We start from the raw sequence: 23,138 nt of genomic DNA on the forward strand, positions 1-23,138 counted from the left end.
TGTTTTGCTACCTCTAATATGCTTAAAATGCTTAGGATGAGGGAGAGAAAAGGCATAAAGCAGGGGTTAGGCCCCAAAATTGGTATGTGAAACAAAAATTGAGCCAAAATTATTCTTGAAAGTTTCTTAAATAGCACATAAAGTACAATATAGTATTGTCTTCCATCAAGTCTGACACAGCCAGTTTTTCCTCAAGTGCTAGGGCAGAATACTGTTTTCTTTTTCTTTGGTGGAGCACTTGATGAAGTGGTTTACTTAGGACTAGGGCATATGTTATGTGAAAGTACATCTTCTTAAGAGTAGAATTATGCTCATGCTGTAAGAGGCATACAGGATTGAGACTGACTGAGAAGATATAGAATCAGAGCTTCCATCTCATGTTTACTTTGGAGAGTAAATGCATTGACTATTAGGGTGGGTGAGATCTGCCCCCCTACTTTTTTTTTGGCTGAGTGCATAAGATTAGCTTTATGGAGTTAAATGTGTACATAATTTTTCTTACAATATGATTTAGCTCTACTACAAATTGGGTGGAGTGAGTTTTTGTAATGATCCCTGTCTGATAAACTATTTCTGTAGTTAAATCCAACAGCAGCTTTTCTGACTCCATTTTTCCTCCTTACTCTATATTTTAATCATTATGTAAGATTAATATTCCTGTTTTAAACCTTTTTCTTCATTTCCCCTTATTCATAAACTCTTAGTTTATGCAAAATAAAGTTCCAAGTCCCCTATGCTAGTACTCAAGGCTTTTGTAGTCTGGTTCCAAATCTGACATTCTGATAATTTCATTTCAATCCCTATGCTCCAGCCACTTCCTTCTTGTAAGTTTCTGTATTGGCCTCTGTCATTACCTTACACTGGTCATTCCACCTATAGTTCTTTTCTTCCTCCCTCTATCTAGTTTTCCTATGCCCAGATTCAATTTATACACTCCCTAGAGCTTTCTTGGGTCCTTCTTGCATAAATATTTTATTTATACTTTTGTCATGGGGCTTTTTTTGTATGTATTGATCTAATTTCTTCAGTGCTGGTTCTCATACTGTGTTTGTAATCCTCACAGTACATTCTTTAGTATACTGTACAGAGTTGAATGAATGAATGAATGAATAGTATGCTAAAAACTACTAGCCAAGTGGAACTGATTGGTCTAGGCTAGAAAGGAAATATTTATGAATACTGTTTATTTATATCCCCTTTATTTATTTTTATTTTTTTTAAATATTTTTTTTTGAGTAATCTATACACCCAGTGTGAGGCTTGAGCTCACAACCCCAAGATCAAGGGTCAACAAATTGTGTTGGGAAAACTGGACAGCTACGTGAAAAAGAATGAAATTGGACCACTTTCTTTTGCCATACATAAAAACAAACTCAAAATGGGTTAGAGACCTAGATGTGAGACCTGAAACCATAAAATTCCTAGAAGAAAACATAGGCAGTAATCTCTTTGACATCAACCATAGGGACATTTTTGTATTTATGCTTCCTTTGGCAAGGGAAACAAAAGCAAAATTAAACTATTGGGACTATACCAAAATAAAAAGTTTTTGCACAGTGAAGGAAACCATCAACAAAACCAAAGGGCAACCTACTGAATGGGAGAAGATATTTGCAAATGGTGTATCTGATAAGGGGTTAATACCCAAAATATATAAAGAACATACAACTCGGTGCACACACACACACACACACACACTCTCTCTCTCTCTCTCTCTCTCTCTCTCTCTTAAAAATGGGCAGAGGACATGAACGGACTTTTTTCCAAAGAAGACATACAGATAGCCAGCAGACACATGAAAAGATGCTCAACTTCACTAATCATCAAGGAAATGCAAATCAAAACAACAAGTGAGATACACAGTTGTAACAGTGGCTAAGATAAAAAAATGGAAATAACAAGTGTTAGCAAGGATGTGGAGAAAAGCTTCATGCACCATTGGTGGGAATGCAACCTGGTGCAGCCACTGTGGAAAACAGTATGGAGGTTCCTTGAAAAACTAAAAATAGAATTACCATATGATCTAGTAATTCCACTACTGGGTATTTACCCAAAGAAAACGAAAACACTAATTTGGAAAGATATATGCACCCTGAGGTTCATTGCAACATTATTTACAATAGCCAAGATAATAGCAGCAGCCCATGTGTCCATCCACAGATGAATGGATAAAGAAGTGGTGTGTATATAGGCAACGGAATATTACTCAGCCATCAAAAAGAATAAAATTTTGCTGTTTGCAAGAACATGGAAAGATCTCAAGGACATAATGTTAAGTGAAATGAGTCAGAGTAGAACAAATGCCATATGATCTCACTTATATGTGGAATTTAAGAAACAAATGAACAAATAAAAGAGACAAAAAACCAGATTCTGGTTACCAGAGGGGAGGTGGGTGAGGGCAATGGGTAAAATAGGTGAAGGGGATTAAAGAGCACACTTATCGTGATGAGCACTGAGTAATGTATAGAGTTATTGAATCACTATATTGTATAACTGAAACTAATATAACACTGTATGTTAATTATACTTGAATAAAAAGGAAGAGAAAAAAATTAAAATAGTGACTCAGAATGGTTAAATGACTTGCTTAAGGTCCACTAAAGTTACCATTATGTAATAGAACCAGAATATGAATTCAGATCTTTCGGCTTTATGGCTGGAGCATTTCCATTATATCACAACTATCTCTTCCCTAAGAAATTGCAGCAATTAATATTTATGTGACATTTATAATTAGAGAATTCTTTTAATAACATCTAATTTTATTCTTACTCCAGTCCTATAGAGATTGGTATTATTATGCACACTGATTGTTTTATACCTTATTAAATTAAAAGATCTAGGGGCACCTGGGTGGCTCAGTCATTAAGCATCTGCCTTCGGCTCAGGTCATGATCCCAGGGTCCTGGGATCGAGCCCCGCATCAGGCTCCCTGCTCCGCGGGGAGCCTGCTTCTCCCTTTCCCACTCCCCCTGCTTGTGTTCCCTCTCTCTCTGTGTCCCTCTCTGTCAAATAAATAAATAAAATCTTAAAAAAAAAAAATAAAAGATCTATATCTACATGTTGAATGTAGTACTGAGGTGTTATGAAAATACTTAATTTAATAAATATAAGGAATGCCTCTCCTATTTCCTCATTTACTTATTTTTTCCATAGTTTCTGCATTGTCTTAGTCTTCATTATTTGATGCGTCACATACTTCATACTTCTGTACATCATCATGCTTTGTAGCTATAATCCACGCTTCTGTACTTCAACAGCTTTGTAGCTGTTTATTCCCTGTCTCTAGTCTTTTTTCTCTCTCCAACTCATCCTACACACAGCTGTTAGAATTCTTTCTCAGACACTGCTTTCATGTTTTCACTCCCACGATCAAGAACCTGCAGTGACTCTCTGTTGCCTTTCTGAAAAATCCAAAATTTTCATCCAGCCTTCAGTCTTTACTGCTTTGTTAATTCCAATTTACTATGTTCATTTGTAGATCCATTATGGCACCTACTACATAATATTTAGTCACTCTCATTTCTCTTTCTATGTATTTTATATATATATTTTTTACCATTTATCTCACCTAAAACACTTTATATCCTCTATGCCTTCCTTTCCTACCCATGTATCTTTCTTTCCTTTGTGTCACTTGTAGAACATCATAGAGTACTCTGTATAGGGAGGTCACTGAGTGCTTAAAAAAAAAATTGCAATTCAATTTATATAATTTTATAAATAATTAAATATATATTCAAAATTTTATTGTTACTATTTTTATTCTATGATTTTGTCTAATTTTCTATGAACAAAGGGACTGGAACTATAGTAAATGTGCTTTGTAAATAATTTGCAATATATTGTAGTTATTGTCAAGGTATAATATTAAGTCACGCCTTTGATTGTTCTGCTTCTTGCCTCCTGTCACTTCCCAACGGTTTTTTTCTCATATACTCTGTAAAAATATAAATAATAGTGTTTGAATATAGATACTTATGTATTCTTAACAATCTGTCATTTTATTCTCACGTTGGCAGCTGATCTGTCTGCCACTCCACATGATGTTCCGGTGAAGTGTATAATATCTTGAATAGGGGAACATTTAGAATAGTTAAGAAGTTGAAATGTGCTCTAAGGAGGAGAATAGTGACAAGGGTAAAAGGAGCATTTTGGCAACTGCTATCATGCTCTTATCTTTAAATAATTAGAAACCACTTGAAAGACTAAGAAGACTGTGAAGGATTTTATGGAGCAAAGGGGTAATTTCTTTATTGATTTGTAAATACATAGGAAGGTTTTGGGATGTCAAAGAAGCGAGAGATGCTTATTTCTTAATCAGTACCAAAATGTTTTTATTACTGAAACTAGCTTCTTATCTGGTAACTTGATTTCCTTGACTTTGTTCTTGGCTATTTTGGGGTCTTGTTTCTTCCACGTTAAGTTTAGAATCAGCTTGCCAAATTCTTAAAACTCTGTTGGGATTTTGATTTGCATTGCAGTAAATTTTAGATTAACTTAAAATGGGCTGTTTATGGCATTAAATCTTTATGTATGTATAAGGTATATCTCCATGTAATTATGTGTTTAACAGCTTTCAACTAAGTTTTATAATTTTTAATTTTTCTCCATAGCATTTTTGGTAGAATTTTTAGTTGTCTTATTTTTTTGTTGTTGCTCTTGTAAATGTACCATTTAAAAAGTACTTTTCTTCTGTTGCACATACAGTTGGCTTTTCTATATTGTTCTAGCAACCTGCTGAGCTGTATTAATTTTAATAATTTGACTATAAATTCTTTTTTAGTAGCCATAAAATCTGCAAACAATGACAGTTTTCTTTCTTTCAAATCTTTATACCATAAACTCTTTTTTTTTAAAGATTGTTTATTTATTTGAGAGAGCGAGAAAGAGCACGAGTGGAGGGGAGGGGCAGAGGAAGAGGGAGAGGCAGACCCCTGCTGAGCAGGGACCCTCACGTGGGGCTCGATCCCAGGACCCGGAGATCATGACCTGAGCTGAAGGCAGCTGCTTAACTGACTGAGCCACTCAGGCACCCCAACCAAAAACTTTCTTTGAATCTTCAAAAGCTTGCATATTTGAAAATTTGGGGATAAAAATTATCTTTAAAGACCTCAAAATTAGTAATCCAGAGAAACCTTTATTTTGTCCATGAAAAAAAATGTGTTCCTGAGAGATAATGTGATATTTAAGGTCAACAATTGTGTGGTGGCAGACATAATGCTAGAATTCTGGTTATAGTGATTATATTATACTATGTTGTCCAATTCATCAGTATAAATGAATGAAATATTAAAGAAAAAGGATAAGTGAAAGCAATTAATTTAAAATAAAGATAAATGTTGATATGCTTTATGAAGCTGATGTTTGCATGATAATATACTTAATTTACTAATGTAAAGAATAATCTAATAACCTTACCAAAATTACAATAGCTAATCTTCAGAGTTTTTCTTGTAATAAGCTTTCTCTGGAGCTATTCATCTATTTCAGTTTGAAGGTAATTCAGAAAGTTATTTTTATTTTCACTTTGGTACCTCCAATAAAGTGAACCTATTGGTGTGTTGTATCTAGTATTTATATGAATGTGCAATAACTTGATTGCCTGAGTATTTGTGATGCTTGTTAAATAGTATTGGAGCACCTGGTGGCTCAGTCGGTTAAGTGTCTGACTCTTGATTTTGGCTCGGGTTATGACCTCAGGGTCATGGGATCAAGCCCTGCGTCAGGTCCATGCTCAGTGGGGCGTCTGCTTGAGATTCTTTTCCCCTCCCTCTCCTCCTTTTCTGTTCCTCCCCCTGCTCATGTGTTCTCTCTCTCACTCTCTTTCTCTAAAATAAATAAATAAGTTTTTTAAAAAAAATAGTCTTATTGGATGCCTTTTAAAGTCAGTTGTAAACCAATTTAAAATTCAGGTGCTTCCAAGGATTGTGTAAATGTAAGGAAATCATAATTTAGATGGGAGGCAATTAGCACAGTATTTAAGAGTACAGGCTGTTAGTAAACACTCTCTCTTTGTAGATGACATAACAATATATATAGAAAATCCTAAAGACCCCAACAAAACACTGTTAGAGCTAATAAACAAATTCAGTAAAGAGGCAGGATATAAAATCAGTGTACAAAAATCTATTGTTTCTGTACACTAATAACAACTATCAAAAAGAGAAATTAAGAAAATCCCAGTTACAATTGTATCAAAAAATAATAAAGTACCTAGGAATTAATTTAATCAAGGAGTTGGAAGACCTGTAAACTGAAAACTATAAGGCATTAATGAAAAAAATTGAAGAACACAAATAAATGGGAAGATATTCTGTGCTCATGGATTGGAAGAATTAATATTGTTAAAATGACCATACTACCCAAAGCAACCTACAAATTCAGTGCAATCCTTATCAAAATTCTAATGGCATTTTTCACGGACAAAAAAACAATCCTAAAATTTGTATGGAACCACAAAAGACCCCAAATACACAAAGCAATCTTGAGAAAGAAAAAAAAGTGGAGTCATCACACTTCCTGATTTCAAACTTTAGTGCAAAACTGTAGTACTCAAAAACACTATGGTATTGGCATGAGAATAAACACAGCCCAGTGGAACAAAATAGAGCCCTGGAATAAATCTATCATATGTGGTCAGTTAATTTACAACAAAGAAGTGAAGAATATAAAATAGTGAAAGGATGGTCTCTTTGATACATGATGTTAGGAAAACTGGACAGCCACATGCAAAAGAAGAAAACCGGACTGCTAACTTACATTGTACATAATCGTCAACTCAAAATGGATTAAAGACTTGAATGTAAGACCTGAAACCATAAAACTTTTAGAAGAAAACATAGGCAGTAAATTCTGACATCAGTCTTGGTGATGATTTTTTAAATTTGACAACAGAAGCAAAAATAAAAAAGTGGGACTGTATTGAACTAAAAAGCTTCTGTACATCAAAGGAAACCATCAACAAAATGAAAAAGTAATCTACCAAATGGGAGAAGATATCTGTAAATCATATATCTGATAAGGGGTTAATACCCCAAATATATAAAGAACCCATATAACTCAATAACAAAAAAAGAAATAATCCAGTTAAAAAATGGTCAGAGGATCTGAATAGACATTTTCCAAAGAAGACATGCTGATGGCAAATAGTTATATGAAAATGTTCTTAATATTATTAATCATCAGGGAAATGCAAATCAAAACTACAGTATCACCTCCCACCTGTTAGAATGGCTGTTACCAAAAAGACAAGAAATAACAAGTGTTGGTGAGGATATGGAGAAAGAACTCTCATGCACTGTTGATAGCAATGTAGATTAGTACAGCCACTATGGAAAACAATAAGTAGGTTCATCAAAAAGTTAAAAGTGGGACTAACATATGATCGAGCAATTATATTTCTGGGTATTTATCCTAAGGAGATGAAAACACTAACTCAAAAAGATATCTGCACGCCCATGTTTACTGTAGTATTATTTACAGTAGCTGAGATGTAGAAACAACATAAGTGTCTATGAATGAATGGATGGATAAAGAAGATGTGGTATGTATGTACAATGGAGTATTATTTAGCTATAAAAGAAGGAAATTCTGCTAATTGTGACAACATGGATGGACCTTTGAAGGCATTATGCTAAATGAGATAAAGCAGAGGAAAACAAATACTGTATGATCTCACTTATATGTGGAATCTAAAAACAGATACAAGGAACAGATTGGTGGTTGCCAGAGGCAGGGGGTAGTAGGTAGGCAAAATGGGTAAAAGTGGTTAAAAGGTGCAACTTCCAGGGGCACCTAGGTAGCTCAGGTAAGCCATCTGACTCTTGATCTCAGTTCAGGTCTTGGTCTCAGGGTCATTCGGGCTCCATGTTGGGCTCCGCATTGGGCTCCACTGTGGGCATGGAGCCTACTTAAAAAAAAAAAAAAAGGTACAGACTTCCAGTTATAAAACTAGTAAGTCCTGGAGATGTAATGCATAGCATGATGAGCAAAAAAAAAAAAAAAAAAAACGGTACAAACTCTAGAGTCAGGCCAGACTACAAAGTCTGATCTAACTTCAGAAGTAGACAGGAATGATGAGTTATGTTGCATTTGCTTCAGATTGCTACTAAACCAACAAAGAAGCAATGCAAAGTATATATGAGATAAGAATATGAGGAAGTGGCTACAGCTCTCCTCTTCTTGTTTGTTACCATGGTGATCCTGAATTTGGTAGTTCGTGAAGCCTGCAAAGCGTGAGAAACCAGCCAGGGCAGAGGGATCCAGAACAGTCACCAGCACTGCCTACTATCCCATTAGGCAATTTCTTGCTGTGCTTGAGATTGATACTTACATGTTTTATTTCCTACTGTATCATCAGGCCTTCAGCAAACCTGGAAAGGGCTTGTGAAAGTCCTGGCTAATCTTTTTTTTTTTTTTTAAAGATTTATTTACTTGTTTACTTTACAGAGAGAGACCAGCGAGAGAGGGAACACAAGCAGGGGGAGGGGGAGAGGGAGAAGCAGGCTCCCCGCAGAGCAGGGAGCCCGATGTGGGGCTCGATCCCAGGACCCTGGGATCATGACCTGAGCCGAAGGCAGACGCTTAACGACTGAGCCACCCAGGCGCCCCAGTCCTGGCTAATTTTGTTGATCTTGGATGAACTATTTAATCTCTCTCAGCCTTAGTGCCCTTGTTTATAAGATGGAGAAAGAAGACCTATATGGGGTGAATTCTGGTGGTTCATCAATTGGTTTGGGAGTAATTCCCAAATTCCTTGCATCATTCCACAATTTCATGAATCAGCCTGTCATTTTTTCTGATTGTTGCACTGGCCTAGCATCAACTGACTTGGCATTAAGTTAATAATCCTGAATACTAGTTTTACTGTGACAGTCTTAATTACCATAAGAAAGGTCATAAAAGGGTATAGGTTTGTAAGTTGAGCCATTTTGAGTTATGAGTTGCCTGTATAGACCGGGCAGGAGTAACATGCCTCTTAGTAAGAAAAGGAGAAAGAAGCAGATGCTTGCAGAAGAGTTGAGTCACATTAGTGGCAAAACACTGGCATCCATAATGTTTCACAGGTTTTTATTGTTGATATCTCAAACTACTTTCTGGTCTCTGTAAGGCTTTATTCTTGAATTTTCATTGAATTATGTGCCATGCTAATTCATCTTCCTTCTTTGAACTAGCTTTAGTGATTCTTTACAAATAAGCCTAACTAGAGTACCTATTAGGGTGTGGATAAAGGGTTAACAAAGCCCTTTTCTAATATAAAAAAAATGGACTTTTGTTCACTTTGTAACTCTGTTCTTTTGGATATCTGATAAGGTAGGTAACATTGCTTTTGGTAAAATTGTTCCCTTACTGATTAGATAACTGTAAGTGGACCAGGATAAATAAATCATAAGTACTTGAGGAGAAGCCCATACCTTTGGGCTTTTCTGAGTGGGAGGATTCTTGTAACTGGGTTTGTTCCTTGGAGGGACCCTGAAAAGTATGTTTATGGAGTTATTGCATAAGAGGTTGACTCTAGTTGGGCATGAGGTTTCTAAACGAAAGTGGATATTCTGCCCACCCATGTAAGTCTCACTGCCTCATCCTTGAGCTATCATCTGAAGCACCAAAAAGAATAGCTTGGGAGGATCACATGCACATATATACTTATGCCATGCTGTTAGCTATAGCCTCTTAGACTTGAAAGAGAAAGTCCTGGACAGTTATGTATATTGCTATAGATTGTTGTGAGCGTACTCCTGTGGAAGAGGAATGTCTTAACAATTTTTATATTTTGCTGCTATAACAATTAGCCACAAATTTAGTGGATTAAAATAATGCACACTAGTTTTGGATATCAGATGTCCAAATGTGTCAGATCTGTGTTCCTTCTGAAAGCTCTAGGGGAAAATCTATTTCCTTACTTTTTCCAGCTTCTAGAGGCTTCCTGCTTTCCTTGGCTCATGACCCTATTCTCATTTTGAAAGTCACCAGCATAACATCTTCAGTGACTCTTCTGTTGTCATATTTCCTTATTCCTCTTTGTTTCTGCTGTCACATTACCTTCTCTGACTCTGATGCTCTTGCCTCTCTCTTATAAGGACCCTAGTGGTTACAATGGGTTTACCCAGATAATTCAGGATAACTTCCTCATCTCAAGATCCCTAACTTAATCACATCTGCAAAGTCACTTTTATCTTTAAAGGTAATGTGTTTACAGTTTCTGGGGATTAGGACACAGGCATCTTTTGGGGCCATCTTTTAGGTCTACCTGTCTTACTGGCAAATGTTTCCTGTTCTGTATCCTTCTAACTGAATTTGATGCCAACTGTGGTCATCTTGAATGTTTAATGGATCCTATCAAGAAGACACCTAGTGGGTGTGACAGATAGGAGTGTTTGGAATACTGGAAAAGTGAGGAATCATGAAACCCAAGAAGAGTTGGCCAAGAAAATAACGCCACGTAAGAGGTGCACTCAACTCCTTATGAATTAGATGAGTAGAATTATGATTATAATAGTTTGAAGAGTTAATGGGAAGCAAGGAAGTAGAAAAAGTGCCTGGAGGATGTTGACTGAGAATGAAGTAGAAAGGGAGCATAGACTGAGGGGATTTAGAACCGAGACAGATTTTTGATTTTGAGACAGAAGGACTTTATATTGTTTAGGGGAATATGCCAAAAGAAGGGAAACGTAAAAACTGGGAGAGAGGGAATAAAATTAATTTGGGGGTTCTTAGGTATCTGCATTGACTCTTCCATTTATTAACGCTGATTCTTTCTGAAGTACATTGAAAAAGTGCGGGGGGGGACCAATAAAATGCCTGATGCATTTGAGGTTATATGACTGAGGATAGGTCCTAGGTTGGTCTGATAAATAGGAAGGAAGGCAACTGGTAGGGGGTGGGGTGGAATATGCACTAATTTAATTTACTTCTTTTCTCCATCTTCCCTCTTTCCCTTTTCCAACCAATAAATACATGTTGAGAGCCTATGGTGTTTAGAATACACTTGACAATTTGTACAATTTAAACTGAAGTGGAGATATAGGGAAGAGAAAAGAGCAGGAGAGTAAACTGTAGCCTCCAAGAAAAAACGTAAATGTTTGGATGGTGGCAATGGGAGTGACCACAAAATAAGTCAGATTCAACTTGACATTTCACTGTAAGTGGTGGTAATAATAAGTATTTCTAAGAGAGTTCTGAGGATTCTAATGGAGAATAGATAAAAACAATGTAATTCTCTGTCACGTTATATCTGACTCTTCCTGAAGTGTTAAAAGGGTAACTGAAATTAACATTTGTGGACATAATTTGGTTTCTTGGTAACTATACATTACAAGACAGTATAAATATATGGTTGAACTAACATTAATACACATTGCTGTTTGATCAGTTATATAATAAATTATCAAATATCTAAATATTGACTAACAAAAATCAATGGTTACATAAACCTGATATACACTGGTATGAATGTGGGCAATGTAAACGTAAAATGATCAAACAAATAACCATATAGTCTTTGATTCCAGTGTTTGAAATTACTGAAGGAATGAACCACATAAGATCTAGCATGTTCATAGTTCCTAGGTTTTAGTTCTATATGATACTAAAAATATACAAGTGTTACTTATATTGAGTATTTTGGTACCTAATCTGTCTATATTTCTTATGTATTGATAAGATTCTGGCATGGGAAAAGATTTAAAGACTTAAGGCTCAATACCGTATGATTTCAGGAAGGGTCGGCTAGTACGAATGATAAGCAGATTTTAACTGCTGAACTGCTGAACTGCTAAGTGTCCAGAAAGGTTGGCTGTAACCCACACAGAGGTTCTATGAAGCATGTAACCTGGTAAAACTGCTTTTCAGTATTCCTACAAAAGTTTCATTAGACTTATTCACCGAGCCAACTTCTTGGGTAATGTGCACAGCAAATTAGGTCCTGTCTGAAGTTCCACTACCAAGACAGTAGCGTCAGGCACCCCAGTTTTATTGGCCATTGATGTTTTTGCAGCACAGACACATTCTATAGTGATACTTCTCTAAATACAGAAGTTGCTTGATGTTAAAGCTCCATGGCTGCTTTTGTCTTACAATCTGTACTGCATCTCTTTGTTTCATTCCTAAGCACACAGGCATTGTAGCTCTCCCGTGGCCTGCAACACAGTGAACAGCAGCACAACAACCAAGTTCTTCACAAAACTTGATTTTTGCAAAACTTAACCAGTTATCAGTAATCTGGTTAGATGGTGGTACAGCTTCATCAAAAGGCCACTCAAGAACATGGATGCCTTCCTTTTCCATAAGAGCAGTGTTATGCATTGCTTCCTATACTCTTACTATTGTGGTAATGCCCTACTTCTTAAGTTTCTCAATAACTTTGTTTAAGGTCTTATTGGTTGGATTGTGTATAATAAGAAATATATTCTTGTATGGTTGACCTCCATGGGAGTTGAGCAGTTCATTCAAGCCATGTTCATTTAGTTTAAAATATTCATTAGAGTTATGAATTAATTTTAAAAATTGAATATAGAAATGTAAAGAAACTTCAGCAGCCTCCGCTTGAAATTCTCAGTGCTGTGAGTATGAAGTTGGGAGTAATGGGAAATGAAATGAACCTCCTAACAAGAAGCAGGAAATCTTCCATCCACTAATATTGAGCAATGGAAAGGTAGTGCACTGAGGCTTACCCCATCTAGGTCAGAACTGGAAAATGCTTTGTGGATTTCAGTTCAACACTTCTGTGGTCAGGCTAACTGCTCTTCTGTGGCTTCTTGGAGCGCTAATGAATTTCTACAGTTCTCTTGCCCTCATAAAAGCCATGCTGTGCTTGGCAGTAATCTTTCCTGTCCTTTCGAAACTTCATAAATGTGTGATGATAGAAAAGAATATACTTACTCATTGAAGATTGTAGCTTAATGCAACAGCGGGTACTGAGGTGGCAGCGACACAGGTGGCCGTGGCTACAGCCTCAGGACAGGGCGTCCATGGTGGCCAGTGGCAGGGTGGAGGCCGGGCAAGTGCTGCTAGGGGCACTGGGCCAGTATTGGGTTTTGAAAAAAAGTTGAAATCAGAACATTCCAGTCCCCAGGCATTTTTAGTCAGATTTTATTGTAATTTAAAAAAGATTCGGGGAAGATTTTCTTCCAGTTTTTTTTTAAAAGGCGAAAACAGACTTAAAATCTATAGCTCTGTAATTAAATGGTTTATTTAAAATTTTAAAAATGTTTGTTATGAAGTTTAAAGCATAAATTTCATTGAGCCATGGAAAATAGAAATACTAAGGTGTGGTTCTTATGAGGAAAAGTGATGTCCCTTTAATATTTGTTGATGTGAGTATTGAAATTACTAAAGGTTTATTGCTGTTGTTGTTTGGCTCTGCTCATTACTTGGGAGTGGAGTAAAAGCCAGGGTATTCCATTGTGCCAAAGAATGCAGTAATGGATGGAAAATATGTGGGCTTGGAAATAAAATCTCAACTCCTCTGCTTACCAGCCTTGTAACTTAGGGCAAGTGGTTTGACCTCACTGAATTTCCTTATCTTTAGAATGAAGACAAGAGTATTCTTCAGGATTGTTGTGATTTAGTGAGAATGAAGTATCCGACAGGACTGCAGCACAGTGCCTGTCACAAAGTCAACCCAGCAAATATTTGTTTCCACCATTCTGTCCCTATTAAAAGTTCCTTACTCAGAATTCTGCCTTCCCCTTTTATTTTTAATTTGCTTGTCTACTAAAATTCTGTGTTCAAATTTGTTTTTGGAAGTTCTACCATATTGCTTGACATATCTCTTCTGAATTTAAATCAGTTTTCTCTTTTACTCTCAAGAAATGAAGTACAGTGGTTCATTCTGTAGTCTTACCTTGTTTCCATTTTTCTATAACTTCTACTCTTATTTTTCGATAATCTTATTGAAATGTGAATCTATATTTGATAACTTGGATAATATATTGTAGTAAGTGCTTGTACAATTTAATATGGAATGGTTAGATCAAATTCATGCCAGTGAACACCATTTTATTGCTTTTAAAAAAAACGGTTGCATTACATTCCATTGAGATTTATTATTCCAGTTAATTACTCTTTTTATATGTGAGAGTCTCCATTTTATATTTTTCTTCTTTAATTTTTGTTCTAGTTGATTCTTATGATCAAATTGAAGGGCGAAGTGGTGGCAAAATACTCTTCACCAGTGTTTGGTCTCTATATCTCATCCTTTGGCAAGTAGATTTTTTAAATAAATGATAAAACTGATAACTCAGAAGAAGCATAGCCATCCAAGTCCTCTTGATGAAAAGAATATCTAAACTCTTTTGCTTAATGCCCAGAGAAAGTTAAGAGGGCCTTTTAATTTTTTTTGTTATTTGAGAATGGAAGTGTACCAGAGAAGACATAGTGTGGATATTTGCATGTATTTTTCAGTCAAAATTTGCCATTCAGGCGTTGTGGTCAAGTACTAGGAGAGTGCTTATAGCATTCTAAAAATTTTACATATAGACTGTTAAAATCTACTGGTGCTAAGCAAGACTCCAAGATATGTAAAGTGGTTGAATTGGGGAGACCTGACTAAATCAGTACAGATCATTACTAGAAAAATAACAAAAGTAAAATTTCTGTTAAACATGGGAATATGTGAAAGACTGCACATATTGATTCCCATTTTGATGGACTGTATGCAGTATATCAAGATTTTAAAAAATTTTATCCTATGTATTTTGACAAAAATAGGTTATGCTTGGTCAGTGGCATTCGTTAATGCAACATTCTTTATTTGACTCTTGACCTTTCTGTGAGCCATCCATAATGGTGGAGAAATGCAGTAACTTGTAATTTGGGTAATATAATGTACAGATTTGAATTCCAAGCCTTGAGGCTGGTGTGCTTGAGTAAGTCAGTAAACTAGTTAGTGGGAAGTTGAGCAATGGAAAATGGGAAGAGATAAAAAAAAAAATTGCCTACGGGAAAGGGGAAGGGCATGGGTGAGGTGGCTCTGCTGCTTGCCCCCTCCCCCATTATAGGAAGAGTCGTTAAGATTGGGGAGTGTTTGGAAGCAGAGATGAAGCAGTGAAGACTTAGGTATAGGCTATAGGTGCAGGTGCAGATGGTTGAGAGTGAAAATGTCAGGCTTGGTGGCTGAAAGACCTGGTGAGGGAAGAGCCAGCAGCAGGATGTAATCCCATTGCCTTTCTGTAGAAAAGAGTCAGGGGCTTCGGGGAGTTGATTGGAGACGGTGTAGGACATTAACCTCTGTACCTCTTTGAAGTTCTGTTCTCCAATTTTTGCATTTAAGTGGGCACTTAAAATTTTAAGTTATACCTTACTACATTTAAAGGAGAAATTATATGCTTTAGTGCTATTCTTTAATTTGAAAGTTTGCTAAGGTCTCTGGATGGTTCCATTTAGAATTTCAAGGGCTTATTTTATGTCAGTTATGTGCTATAAATATTGAACAGCAATAATGAGTTTATGCATTTACCTTAATTACCTGAGTTGATTAAATTATCAATATAAAACAAAACACATCATTATATTCTTCCAAATCCTAGTTCATATAATTTAAGGGTAATACAGGATTGTTAAAAGCAAATAAATGATCATGTCAAACAAACTGGGCTGGAATCTGAACTCTTCTATTTACTAGCTGTGTGACCTGGGACATGTTACTTAACTTCTGTGTGCCTCAGTTTCATAAGCTGTAAAATAGGGACGATAATAATACATATTTTGGAAATAATGTATGAGATAGTTCTTGTAATGTGCTTATCTTATTAGTGTAGTGCTTGAGATATATACCAAATGCCCAATAAATTCTATTATTATACTAAATCACATGTGACTTTAAATACATGAACCTATAACTAGCTAGCTCTACCTTCATGTGATGTGTCTGCTACTGTTAATTTCCTGTCTCTGCAATGCAGTTTTTGAGTTTTATTTCTAATAATATAAGTATAAAATACTTGGCATCCTGTAGTCTAGTAACGCCAGTTGTCTGACATTTGGCAAATTGAAAGTAATTCAGAAAATCCTAATGGTCTAGAACCTATGGCTAGCAGATTTGTTATGATTAGTTTCATAGTACATTGGTGATGAGATTTGTTAACTTGGAAATTCCTCAAGGCATGGAATAAAAGGAGGAGAAAAGCCTAAAAGTAAATTATCCTGGCATCAAGCTAATGATTATACAACAAAATTTGTTGAATTTGCTTGGTCCAACAGTCACTACATTGCTACAGAAGCAATAATCTACAGAGTATCCTGAATAATTTATGTCAGGGGAAAAAAAACCCAACACCTATGAGCAGAAACCCAGATATTTAAGAGAGCATCAAAGATCCCTATGATTCTCAGATCTCCTGCTGCCTTAATTTCAGCTGCTATTCTACACTGGGATGTTGATATTACTGAAGATAAGCCTGGTGTCCTAGCTCTGGGAGCTAAAGATGCTCTCAGGTTAAATACCTGGTTAGTAGCATGGCTATAGAGTGGAAAGTAGTTTTAAGTGAACATTTAAAAAACATTTTTACCAACACAGTAATTTATTTAAATTTAATTCAGTGAAAAATTTTTATTAAGGTAATACCAGTCTATTAATAAATGAAGAGTTACGCTTTTTGAAATGTCACACTCTAATGGTGTAGGGAAGTGAAAGATTACTCATCTTTTTAAAATGGGCTTTTTGGGGTGCCTGAGTGGCTCAGTTGTTAAGCATCTGCCTTTGGCTCAGGTCATGGTCCCAGGGTTCTGGGATCGAGCCCCACATCGGGCTCCCTGCTCGGTGGGAAGCCTGCTTCTCCCTCTCCCACTTCCCCTGCTTGTGTTCCTTCTCTTGCTGTGTCTCTCTCTGTCAAATAAATAAAATATTTTAAAAAAATAAAATAAAATGGGCTTTTTGGGTGCCTGGGTGGCTCAGTCAGTTAAGTGTCTGCCCTCGGCTCAGGTCATGATACTGGAGTCCCAGGATCAAGTCCCACATCGGGCTCCCTGCAAAGTGGGGAGTCTGCTTCTCCCTCTGCCCTCCACCCTGCTCGTGCTCTCTCTCTCTCTCTCGATCTCTCAAATAAATAAAATCTTTTAAAAAAATAAAAAATAAATAAAATGGGCTTTTTTTAGTTTTGTTTTAACCCATTGGTTCCTGGTTCCTGATTGGGTCAAGGAAGAACTTTAGGGAGGTGAGTAAAAGAATGGCCTAGCAGCCTGATGCAGGGTTTACCTGTTCCTTTAATGTTTGGCAAACATAATGGAATTTATTTATTTTAGACCATTTTCCTCCCACATGTTTCTCAAATGTGCTTCATGCCTTCTTTCTTTGAGAAGGTTTAAAATTTCATTTTTATTTTAATTGTCCTTAAAATCTATATAAGCACAATCAAGGTATTCTTGATTAAGGTATTAAATCAGATACCAAAGAGTGGTAAGGGGTGAGAATATTAGTAGTTTTTTTTAATCTGTAAAAGGAAAGAAGTTATGCTTCACTAATACTCATTATATATATTTAAAGTAGCAAATACATACGATGTACAAATTAGTAGATATATATAGGTATGTCTTTGTATTTTTTTAACTAACAGGAATGCGTGATTTAAAATATGTGGAGGGGGGCCTGGGTGGCTCAGTTGTTTAAGTGTCTGACTCTTGTTTTTGGCTCATGTCATGATTTCAGGGTTGTGAGATTGAACCCTTGGGCTCAGCACAGAGCGGAGCCTGCTTAAGATATTATCTCTCCCTCTGCCCCTCCCCTCCCCGCTTGTACTCTCTCTCTCTCTAAAAAAATAAAAATAAAATATGTGGAAACTCATATAAACAACCGACATATTGTTTGGATTCAAACCCAGTTTGAACTTTATACAATTTCTGTGCTCACTTTTTCTTTTGTTTTTTTGTTGAGAGAAGGCCATATTGCCATATGCTTTGTGGTGTGATGTAGGTTTTGCAGGGCCTTGAATAGAGTGTGAGGGTTGAGTCATCACACATGGTAGTATAAGATTGCCAGACTGTAAGAATATCATATTCTTGTATCAATTGGATATATTTGAGGGATTTTGTCTTAATTTTAATAAGATACAAAGCAAGTTTCTGTCATTATTTATAGGAATGTAGTAGTATGTCTTCAGTGTAGATTTATTTTCTTTGGTCAGTGATTGATTTAATACCCACTCAGTAAAGACTTAAATAACTGCTGGGATGCTAACTGGATATTCAAGTGAAAAAGACACTTTAAGGAGTCAACAAGTTAGATCTCATAGTAACTGATGTTCGAAGAATATTTATTGGCAAGGTCTTAAATATAAGATCTGATCCCTGAACAGTTGAATAACCTTTGAAATCATCTGTTTCCAGTCCTGTTTTTCTAATTGATTATCCACAAATGAAATGCTTTTTAAAAATGTTACGTTAACCGAGGGCTATAGTACTTATATGGAGGCTCAGAATTATCTGCAGGAAAAATATTGATTGAATTTATGATTTTTTAAAGATTTATTTATTTATTTTAGAGAGAGAGAGAGAGAGAAAGCAGGGGGAGGGGCAGGGGGAGAGGAAGAGAGAAAGAATCCTAAGCAGGCTCCCCACTGAGCACAGAGCCAGGAGGGAGCCAGAATGATGTGGGGCTTGATCCCACGACCCTAAGATCATGATTTGAGCTGAAACCAAGAGTTGGATGCTTAACTACTGAGCCACCCAGGCACCCCAAATTTATAATTTTAAGCTGAAATTCCTACTTCTTTATGACATTGACATTGTATAGATATTGAATGATCACTTAATTTCATAGATTAAAATTTATAACTGTTAAATAAATGGCCTAAAGGAATACTCTTATATTGAGATTTGGAGATTAGTTCAATCTTCTTTATTTTTTATTTTATTTTATTTTTATTTATTTATTTGAGAGCGAGAGAGAGAGAATGAGAGAGAGAACACGAGAGGGGGTAAGGTCAGAGGGAGAAGCAGACTCCCTGCTGAGCAGGGAGCCCGATGTGGGACTCGATCCCGGGACTCCAGGATCATGACCTGAGCCGAAGGCAGTCGCTTAACCAACTGAGCCACCCAGGCGCCCTCAATCTTATTTAATAGTGGCTTACAACAAAAAAGGTGATTGATAATAACTTAATGTAAGTTAGTCATCTTAAGTTATGAAGAAAGAAAAGATATATTTTCCATTTTAAGAGGAATAACTTTCACCATTCTGTGAGCATGAATCAGTAACAGCTGACGATCTGATCTTTGAATGCGGCAGAGTTGGAACCCTTTCAAAATAGAAATCTAGCCAATTTTCAAGAAAAATCACAATGTTTCAGTTTTGAACTTTAATGTATTTGGAACATATGCAGCAGAACACTTTCTTCTTGCTATCTCCTACCAAACTAATTATGTATACCACATTAATTTTTCCCTTATGTTTGGGAAGCTCAAGTATATGGTAGAATTGCCTGATTCATGTTCACCACTTTTAATGGTAAGATCAAGATTAAAAGTATTTAAGATAAATTTTATAATTTTCTCTCAAAGAAAATATATGCAAAAATGAAAATGTTTCATTCACTCAACAAGATATTTATTGAACACTTAACTATATGCCAGGCTCTTTTACTAAGCCCGAGTGTGAGTGATACAGTGGTGAACAGGATAGAGAAAGCCCCTATCCTCAGAGAGCTTATATTCCAGTAGGGGTGGCGGTAGGAGATGATGGGGATTTCAAATTCATAAATGAACTGTAGAAAATAAAACACGTAATGAGAATGGAGTAGCTCAGCTGAGATTGGGATGATAGGAAGATTTGGGAGAAGTCTAAATTTATTTGGTGAGTAGCCCCTAAAGTGGGAAAGGCTTGGCATATTTGGGAAACAGAAAGGCCCGTGTGGAAGGAACACAGTGAATGTGGGTGGTAGGAGCTGCAGTTAGAGAGGTAGACAGAAGCCACATTAAGTAAGCCATTTAGACCATGAAAGGAGTTTCAGTTTTCCCTTAATTATAATAGGGAGTCTTTGGAGGATTTTAAGTGAGAAAGTTTAATGATTTGACTTATTTCAGAAAGATCACTCTGGTAGTTATAAGGAAAATACCTGTAAGAGGGCAGGAGTGGAAGCAGGAAGCCAGGGAGGGAGCTATTTCAGTATCTAGTCTCTTAGGGAGGTGGAGTGCAGCCAGTGAAGAGTGACTGGGCTGGGGGTGTGTTCCTGTGGCACCCTGATTGCACGTGCATGTTTTCATACTTAAGCACTCGGGGTTCTGAAAGTTAATTTCTTTGCAATATCATAGTTTAATATGGACTCTGTAAGTCTTAAGAATGTCAAATATTACTAAAATTAAAAAAAAAATGGGGAAGACAGTGTTAGCTCCTTCAACTTCCCTTGGTTCTAGGGCATAAAATACACTATATTGGGAAAAATTTAAGTTAGTAACTTCAAGTTCTGTGGATAAATTCATGCCAGATGGCTCTAATTTCTTTGCTTTAAAGCTTATACTACATTAGGATATGAAAACAATTAAAAAGCTCTTTTTAAATATGTACTCAATAATTATTTTAAGTTATTTTTAATGGAAAGAATGAACATAATTGCCTCATGATAAAGATAAAATGGGTCTGCTCTAACTTACTGGTTTAAGTAGCATATTTACTGGAATTTTTTTTTTTCTAGTCACATTGTTCTGATGCTTGCAGACGATATGGCATGCAACCCTAGAAATCCCAAACCAGCTACGGTGTTTAGTCACAAGAATATGGAACTAAATGTGTATGGAGATGATGTGGAAGTGGATTATAGAAGTTATGAGGTAACAATGTTTGATTTAGCAACATTTTTGAAATGTAGTTATCATACTTTTAAACTCTAAAATAGTGGTAGAATAGTCTTATTTTTATTTCTTTAGACTTTGTACATAATTGTCACTGAAGCCTTGAATATAATTCTGTCTCTGGAGTTCATATTAAGGAAACAATACATGAGTAAAACTAACACAGCATGAACATTTCATATATGTATCTAGGATAGGACAACTTTATCTTGGCTTTTATATTAGAGTATTTTAGTGAGGTTTCAAATGTATCAACTTTTTTTAACAGTAAATGCATTGTTTGTCTTTTCGTATTTGACCTAAAATTTCAAGTTTTGTATATTTAGTATATATATTGAGGAAAAATTAAAATGATTAACAAAAAACTCACCCGTAATTCCACTACTTAGAGGTAATCACTTTTGATATGCTTCCAATGTTTTTATGCATATGATTAAAAATTAAAATATAAATTTGAAAAATGGGATTATACTGTATTTTCCCCTTTGAAACTTCATTTTAAATTTAATAGGTAGTGAAGATGTTTAAAATTTGAAATCTTCCTTGGTGAAGTCTTCCTCAATAATCCTTCCCCTTTTACCAAGCCTACCAAAAGTAAGACAATTTTCTGTGTTCCCAGACCTGTTTTGAAGCGATTTTAAAATCTTATCTATCTCCTCCCAGCCTGTTAGCTCCTTGAGGATGTGGCCTATGTCTTATGTATCTTATACCTAGCAAGTACCTAGCTTTTGAAGGCACTCAGAAATGTTTGTTCAGTAATTAAATGTGTATGAATGTTGGACGTTCTACTTGTTGATTTAGTCATCATAAAATATAAACCAAAAAGAAGTCCTATTAAAACATTTAGCATTTTGCTGTTTTCTGGGGAAAAATATAAACCGAACATAATGCACATGTGCACAGAAACACGTACATACACATATAATTTATATACTCATGATCTAGGGGAAAGTTGAACAAGAAAGCTAGATAAATTTTCTGCTTTTAAATTTAGATCTGGGTAATATGACTTTAAATATGCTTTCGAAGAATCCTAGAGGTCCACAAATTCCAGGTTGGGAAATCTGGTTTAAAGTGTGATGAATTTTTTACATGTTGAAGATAACCCTAACAAAATTTAAGTAACAAAATACATTAAAAAAATCAAAGTTACACGATTTGGGGATTATTTATGGAACTATCCTTATGGTTTTATTTTTATGATTCATTATGGACCTATCTTTCAAGGTTTATCTAGAATTCACTAGGTAGTTGTACCAGTCAACTGCAATAGTTATAATGTTGCTGAATTTATTTACAAGTTTCTTTATTTTGTATTTTCCCAAAGAATTACCTATGAAGACATTAATAATTTTTAAATTTTGGGCAGTATTTTGCATAGCATTTAAAGTTTTAAATTTAATTAACTGATTTTTCCCCAGGATAGTTTCGTTAGCTGTTAGTATTTAATGGAAGCAAGTTAACTTTGAGGTATATATTTAAATAAATATATTTTAATTGAGTTATATTTCGCTTTATGCTTTGTTTTCACTTTATGCTGAGTAACATATAGAGAAAGAAGAAGGAATGCTTTTGAAAATAAAAAAAAAATTAATTACGTTTCCCCTGGTTCTGTTTCATCCCCTGATTTCTTCTTCTTCTTTTTTTTTTTTTTCAGGTAACTGTGGAGAATTTTTTACGGGTATTAACTGGCAGGATCCCACCTAGTACTCCTCGTTCAAAACGTCTTCTTTCTGATGATAGAAGCAATATTCTTATTTATATGACAGGTAATTTGAGAATTTAGATATTTAGAAATAGAATATATTGTGACTCTCCTCAAGAAGAAATCTTCATGGAAAGAAATTTAAACACCTTAAATGAATTTTGGTTAAAATAATTTGTTTTGTAGTTCTCTTTTCTCATATGACAATTTGAAATGATATTTGGAGACAGTATAACATTTTATACTGTCCCTCAGTTTATTATCTCTATTTTTCTTTTTTTTTTACTATTACCCTGGTAAAGCTTGTTACCTTTTATTTAGTATCTCTGCTATAGCCTTGTTGCCTTCACTTTTGTCTCCTGTTAATCATCCTACTAAAGTAGTTAATAAAAATTGCAAATCTGTGCTTGATTTCCGTAAAACTTTACAATGGTTTCCGGTTGATGGAGTCTTATATTTTAGTGTGTATAAAGATTATTTGAATGCAGATACTCAGGTCTTTAAAATTCTGATTTAGTTTTGGTTCAGGGTGGGGCTTATGAAACTGCATTTTTTTGTTTTTAAGATTTTATTTATTTTTTGACAGAGAGCGAGAGAGGGAACATAAGCAGGGGGAGTGGGAGAGGGAGAAGCAGGCTTCCCATTGAGC

General features: G+C 35.6%; 1 protein-coding gene across 1 annotated transcript in view; it reads left to right on the forward strand.

Annotated features, from left to right (window-relative positions):
* Positions 1–23,138, forward strand: part of PIGK (phosphatidylinositol glycan anchor biosynthesis class K) — a 110,869-nt gene that overhangs the window by 11,196 nt on the left and 76,535 nt on the right. Inside the window, exons 4-5 of the mRNA XM_032425659.1 lie at positions 20,628–20,763; positions 22,442–22,553. Of these exons, the coding sequence (XP_032281550.1) occupies positions 20,628–20,763; positions 22,442–22,553 (248 nt within the window). The remainder of the gene's footprint in view (positions 1–20,627; positions 20,764–22,441; positions 22,554–23,138) is intronic.

This window comes from Phoca vitulina, unplaced genomic scaffold (assembly GCF_004348235.1).
Source record: "Phoca vitulina isolate PV1807 unplaced genomic scaffold, GSC_HSeal_1.0 scaffold2, whole genome shotgun sequence".
Classification (NCBI taxonomy): Eukaryota; Metazoa; Chordata; class Mammalia; order Carnivora; family Phocidae; genus Phoca; species Phoca vitulina.